General features: G+C 49.1%; 1 protein-coding gene across 1 annotated transcript; it reads left to right on the top strand.

The window, feature by feature from the left end:
- The first annotated feature begins 3979 nt into the window (after positions 1–3979).
- Positions 3980–5779, top strand: LOC109772848 (GDSL esterase/lipase At1g28590). Its single transcript, XM_020331552.4, has 5 exons — positions 3980–4337; positions 4430–4645; positions 4751–4896; positions 4998–5274; positions 5410–5779. Exons 1-5 carry the CDS (start codon positions 4088–4090, stop codon positions 5613–5615), a joined length of 1095 nt encoding a protein of 364 aa, XP_020187141.1. The 5' UTR covers positions 3980–4087; the 3' UTR covers positions 5616–5779.
- Positions 5780–5989: the final 210 nt, after the last annotated feature.

Here is a 5989-nt window from a genome sequence, read left to right as displayed (position 1 = left end):
TAGACTGAGAAGCGACCAACTAGAAAGCGAAAACTGTCATAAACATGCATTATGAATAATTAACATTGAAGACTAGCATGAGTAGGATATAAACACCATGAACATAAATATCGTGGAGGTTGTGTTGGTTTTGAATCAACTACATGCATGAACATGTGCCAAGTCTAGCCACTTGAAACATTCAGAGGAGGATACCATACCAACATACTACATCATAACCACTTTAATGCATCTTGACACCCAAGATAAATATTATCCACTCCTAGCTACTTAAGCATGACATGAGCAACTATAATTTATAATTGTCATCATAAGCATGTTTACTCGTACTATGTTGAATCATGGATACCGAGTTAAACATATTCACAAAAACAAAAACAAGTTGAGTTCATACCCGCTTTTCTTTGCCACAGTCACTCCATCAAATATCGTCATTATTGCTTTTCACTTGCACGATCGAATGATATGAAAATAATAATAGTGCAAGAGTGTCGTGGACTAAGCTGGAATCTACAAACATTTTATTTAAAGGAGAAGACAAGGTAATATGGGCACTTTGTTAGATCAACAATAATGCATATGAGAGCCACTCAACATTTTCATCGTGGTCTTCCCCTTACGACGAATCAACAAAAATAGAAAAAAAATCAGAGAAACACACTGATTTTTTTTGAAGTTTTTAGTTTTACTTGAAGAAAGAAAATCGACGAAGGAAAAACAAAAACGAGAAAAACTATTTACACTGGAAAGCTCCCAACAAGCAAAAGTAGAAACGAGATTTTTTTGGATTTTCTTTTTAATACTACAACTAATTAAACCAGAAAGAAAAAACAAAAAGAAGTGAGAATTTTTTTGGGTTTTCTTAAAGTTTTTGAAACACACAAGAAGAAAGAAAAAATAAAACTAGCATGTATTATACAGTGAAAGAGGATGAACACCGACAAGTGAAATGGAATGTGTGAACATGAATGTAATGTCGGTGGAAAATACGTACTCCCCCAAGCTTAGGCTTTTGCCTAGCTTGGTAATCACCATATGTAATAGCCATCTGGTCCAATATGAAAGTGTTGGGGCGGCGACACTTGAGCGCCCCAGTCCTGGGCCTCGTCCTCTGCCTCTGCTAACGCGTTCCGGTAAGCAACGATGTCCGGTGGCAAGACGGTGCATTCGTTCCTGGCATGAGAGTCAAACAAAGCAGGTGCAGGCAACATAATAATATCACGAGTAATTGAAAAACAGTACCACCTTTTAAAAAAACTGAAATTTGTGCACATCAAAGATGAAAACAAATATCTATGTGCGTGCAAACTTTTATGACAATATGACATTGTGGGGAGGGTCTGGGGCAGAAAATAGTGGGAAGGGGCATGTGCCGCCCCGGCCGCCTCCCGGGAGACGACGCTAGGGCGGGGGGTCAGGAGGACAGACACTTGTGCCCTTTTCAAGTAATTGGAAAACAGTACCACCTTTTTAAAAAACTGAAATTTGTGCACATCAAAGATGAAAACAAATATCTATGTGCGTGCAAACTTTTATGAAAATATGACATGGGGGGTTGGGGCAGAAAATAGTGGGAGGGAGCATGCACCGCGGCCTCCCGAGGAGACGACGCTAGGGCGGGGATCGGGAGGACAGCCACTTGTGCCCATTTCAAGTAATTGGACAAAACAGTACCATCTTTTAAGAAAAGTGGAATTTGTGCACATCAAAGATGAAAACAAATATCTATGTGCGTGCAAACTTTTATGACAATATGACATTGGGGGGGAGCTCGGGTAGAAAATAAAGCTCTCAGGGAATTTTTGTGAAAATTTAGTTTAAAATCAGATTCTTTTGCTATTTATTTTGAATTAATTGCTATTTGAGCACGGTTGCCGAAACGTTGTCGTCCAATTTGTAGCAAGTTGGCACACATGAAGAACTGATTAGGTAATAGAAGAATGATCGTTGATTTGTAGCATCACATCTAGAGGTAAGGTGTTCCGTGCATTGACAGGTAGAAGTGAAACAGCCTCACCCCCGCGTCGCCCGCACCTGGCGACACGGGGAAACCTCGACCGCTGGCAGAAGCCCCGCCCTCCACCACCTCCGCTACTTAGCCGCTGCCGGAGGGCCGGCCGGGGAACCCGCGCCGCGCCTGGGGATGGTGGCGGAAGGGCGGGTTTTTGGTCTCCTGGTGCCGGAGGGCCCTTCCCCGCCGCCCCAGATCCGATCTGGCGCACCGCGGCCTTTCCCTCCTCTAACAGCTGCCCTCTCCCCTGCCTGTCCGGCGCGGCAGTGCGGTCACGCCCTTGGTGCTCCTTCCCGGCCACCCTTGCCTCCTCCGTCGTCGCAGCCCTTCTTCTTCAAGCTGCTGTTTGTGGGGGCATGCGCAAGGCCCTTGGGTGGAGGTGGCCGGGCTGTCCGAGGCTTGGCCCTGCCCCGTGCAGGCCACTCTCCGTCACTGACGGCGTCTCCTTCGAGCTGCGGCACCGACATCTGCAGGTGTGAGGTCACGGGTGTCTTTATTGGCAGCAGTTGAAGCTTCGCGGTGGATCCTTGCCAGCTCGCTCCGGTCCCGGCGGTCATGGACCTGCGTTCTACGGCGTCCATGGCATGTAGGCGTCCTACCGGCGTGGTTTCGGCCCCGGCGCTTGGGTTGTTGCGTCCTTTCTAGGTTCTCTGGCTCGCCGGTGTTCTGGTTTCTCCGGCCTCGGCAGCTCGGAACTGCGACCCCTTTCGGTTCATGGCTTGCCGACGGCGCCGATCGTCACCCCTACCCATCCGCGTCGGCTCTCTACCTTGCTGCCTCCCCGACACCATCCTCCTACACGCCATGTCGGCTCCAAAGCTTGTGTTTTTTGGCGGCAGATGCAGCCCCACCCCTTCCCCCCTCCCCCAATGAGGTGGCGATCGATCGGCGGGCGGGCTTCCTCATCTTTAGTTCCTCACCTGGTGGCTATGGGATTGCACGGACACAGGCTTGGCGAAATCCATGCTCGGCTTGCCAATGCTGGCAGCGGCGACACTCGTGGGTGTCGTTTTCCTTGTTGGAGGCGCTACCATGGCCTCTCATCGTGCCCCTCTTTGAGCTTGGGGGAAACTCTAGGTCCGATTCATCAAATCGGATGGCGACGGCGTCACAATGTCGTTTCCCTTCTTGAAGGCGCCATCTTGCTTGCTCGCGGTGTCCCCGGTGTTGGCTCTGAAGATGTTTGATGTTGTGCTCATTCGGTCTGCCTCTCGAGTTTTAGGTTTGGTGAGTTTTGTTGTGTCTTTTCCCTTTTCGGGCTGAGCATCCCTCTCCCTGCTTTGGGTTCCATGCTCATGTGTGTTCATGTCATATGTTGTATCCATTATTGTATTCATTTTCTCTTCTTCTATAAAAAATACGCAAGCTTTGCGTATTCGCGAAAAAGATAAGGTGTTCCGTTTTCTTAGCCTATTTGTCATATTGAAGACCATTCAACTAGTTATTTCAACTATATCACGGACGTGCCAACATGTTGACAACTACTCCCTCCGTCCCATAATATTCTTATATTATGTGACGGAGGGAGTACGAACCTATGGTATTAATATTTCCTACTCGTTTTCTTGAAAGAAAACTGACGTCAAGCATATAGGATCATAATTCTGAAACATACCCACAAAACTTTTCAATCGCCACATTCGAGAAAAAAAAACTTTCAATCAAAAAGCACAAATCCCTATCTATTGCATGTTCATACCCTGAGTTTCATAAAAATGTCAATATCTACTCCAGTACGTATCTCACTTCACTCGTTCGTGTAGAATCGATACGACTCTCTTGTGGTCCAGTCAAGTGGCTGTTTCTGCAACATTGCGTCCTGCAACCATGTGTTCTCTACTTGTATTTATGACAAGTTTCTCTCTCGGCCACGAAGAGTCATTTTTCCCTACTACTTATATCTAAAACCCCGTTGACGCGCTAATTTTGGCGTGGCCAACTTGCCATTAGCTGCCGGCGACCATGTCCTACATGTAGAAGTATAAATCACGCAGAGTCTACGCTCGTAGTCGTACTCCATTAATTCCATCTCCTCCCCCGTCCGCTGGCCCGAGCTTCCCAGGGCGAGGAACGACGATGAAGCTGCTCTGCATCCTCACGGTGGTCCTCGCCCTCGCGTCCGTGGAGCCCGCCGTCTCGTCATCCCCCCGGCGCTACGAATCCATCATCACCTTCGGCGACTCCTTCACCGACACCGGAAACGCCATCGTCGTCCTGGCGGAGAAATCGCGCTTCGACCCTACGGTGCAGCCTCCCTACGGCATGACGTTCTTCGGCTGCCCCACGGGCCGCTACTCCAACGGCCGCCTCATCATCGACTTCATCGGTACGCACGCCCTTCGGCCGCTCTTACTTACACTTTTACTTCCTTGTTCCCGTGGTGATGCATCTGTGCTTGCTTGGCCGGCGTACGTGCAGCGGAGAAGCTCGATCTGCCGTTCGTCCCGCCGTTCCTCTCGCACAACGGCAGCTTCCGCGAGGGCGTCAACTTCGCCGTGGCCGGCGCCACCGCTCTCAACGCCAGTTTCTTCAGAGACATCCCGCTCGTAGGCTCGTTTGTTCTCAACACCAGCTCCAGCGTGCAGCTGGGGTGGTTCGAGTCGCTCAAGCCGTCGCTGTGCAGCCCTGCCCAAGGTGATCAGTTAGCACATCCAATTCCAAGCTAAATCATATGTATTGACTGATTTGATATGACATCCTTGGGACAGTGAACTTACGTACGCTGTGTGAGTGTTGCAGAGTGCCCGGGCTTCTTCCACAAGACGCTCTTCTTCATGGGCGAAATTGGCCTCAACGACTACAGCTTCGCGATCTTCGGAATGACCCTGCCACAGCTCCGATCCATGGTCCCAGACGTCGTCAAAACCATCGCCGCGGCCACTGAGGTAACCGTTGCAGCAACCATGCCGAATCTATCAGTCTGAACAACTCTGTCTGAACTTGCCCGGTGCTGATCATGGTACGCGACTCTGTAAATGCCGAGCAGGTGCTGCTCAGGCAGGGCGCGAAGACCGTGGTGGTGCCCGGGATCCCGCCGCTGGGATGCATGCCGCCGAATCTGGTCTTCTTCCCCAGCAACGAGTCGGCGGGCTACGAGCCTAGCACCGGATGCCTGAAGGGCCTCAACGACATCGCCAGGCACCACAACTCGGAGCTGCAGAAGGCCCTCGACAAGGTCCGGGCAAACCACCCAAATGCCCTGGTCATCTACGCCGATTTCTTCACCCCGGTCATCGAGATGGTGGAGTCTCCTCACAAATTCGGTCAGTAACCGGTCATAAATCTACTGACATTCTGACAAATTTGGCCAATCTCTTGCCATTTTGTTCATCCAAGCTGATCAAGATGGCATCGCTTGTTCTGACAGAAGTTTATTCTGATTTATTTACAATCTGTAGGGCTTACCACGGACGTTCTGAGCTGCTGCTGCGGTGGAGGTGGCAAGTACAACTTCAACATCAGCGCTGGCTGTGGCATGCCAGGCGCCACGGTGTGCGACGACCCCTCTGAATATCTGTACTGGGACGGCCATTTCACTGAGGCAGCTCACCGCTATATTGCCAAAGGCTGGCTAAACAGCATAAACAGTTGCAAACCCTGGTAGTAACTGGATACGCGGATTTGTATATTTTACAACTTTTATTAATCACCGATACACACGCGTCAAGAATGGATTTTATGTTGTTTTCATGGCTTGCCAATTCTTCACGAGGTTTTCTATGTACGGAGGCGACTGAGAATTTCTTAAATCTTATTTGTTTACCTGATCACGGTCCAATTAGTGTCAAGATTCATGTGGAAAAAAACTTGTGTATTTGCAAGGTGTTGGAGGAATAGCCTACTCTGGATTATTTTTTTGAATGTAAGCAAAATATTTGCCTCATACATTATTAATTAAGAGGAGAATAGAGTGTGAAATACAAGCCCCTAGAGGCCTAGATACAAAAGGATTACTCTCCCGAAATGATTGGAGTTGAG

The sequence above is a fragment of the Aegilops tauschii genome, chromosome 3 (assembly GCF_002575655.3).
Source record: "Aegilops tauschii subsp. strangulata cultivar AL8/78 chromosome 3, Aet v6.0, whole genome shotgun sequence".
In the NCBI taxonomy this organism is placed as follows: Eukaryota; Viridiplantae; Streptophyta; class Magnoliopsida; order Poales; family Poaceae; genus Aegilops; species Aegilops tauschii.
The sequence above is the reverse complement of the archived record's forward strand: the minus strand, read 5'-3'. Positions and strand labels throughout refer to the sequence as shown.

Bases quoted from the DNA above. Each gene is read 5' to 3' on its own strand.
- LOC109772848 (XM_020331552.4), top strand. From the start codon at position 4,088: ATGAAGCTGCTCTGCATCCTCACGGTGGTCCTCGCCCTCGCGTCCGTG. The intron at 4,338-4,429 runs GTACGCACGCCC...GCGTACGTGCAG, and splicing joins CCTCATCATCGACTTCATCG to CGGAGAAGCTCGATCTGCCG. The intron at 4,897-4,997 runs GTAACCGTTGCA...AATGCCGAGCAG, and splicing joins CCATCGCCGCGGCCACTGAG to GTGCTGCTCAGGCAGGGCGC.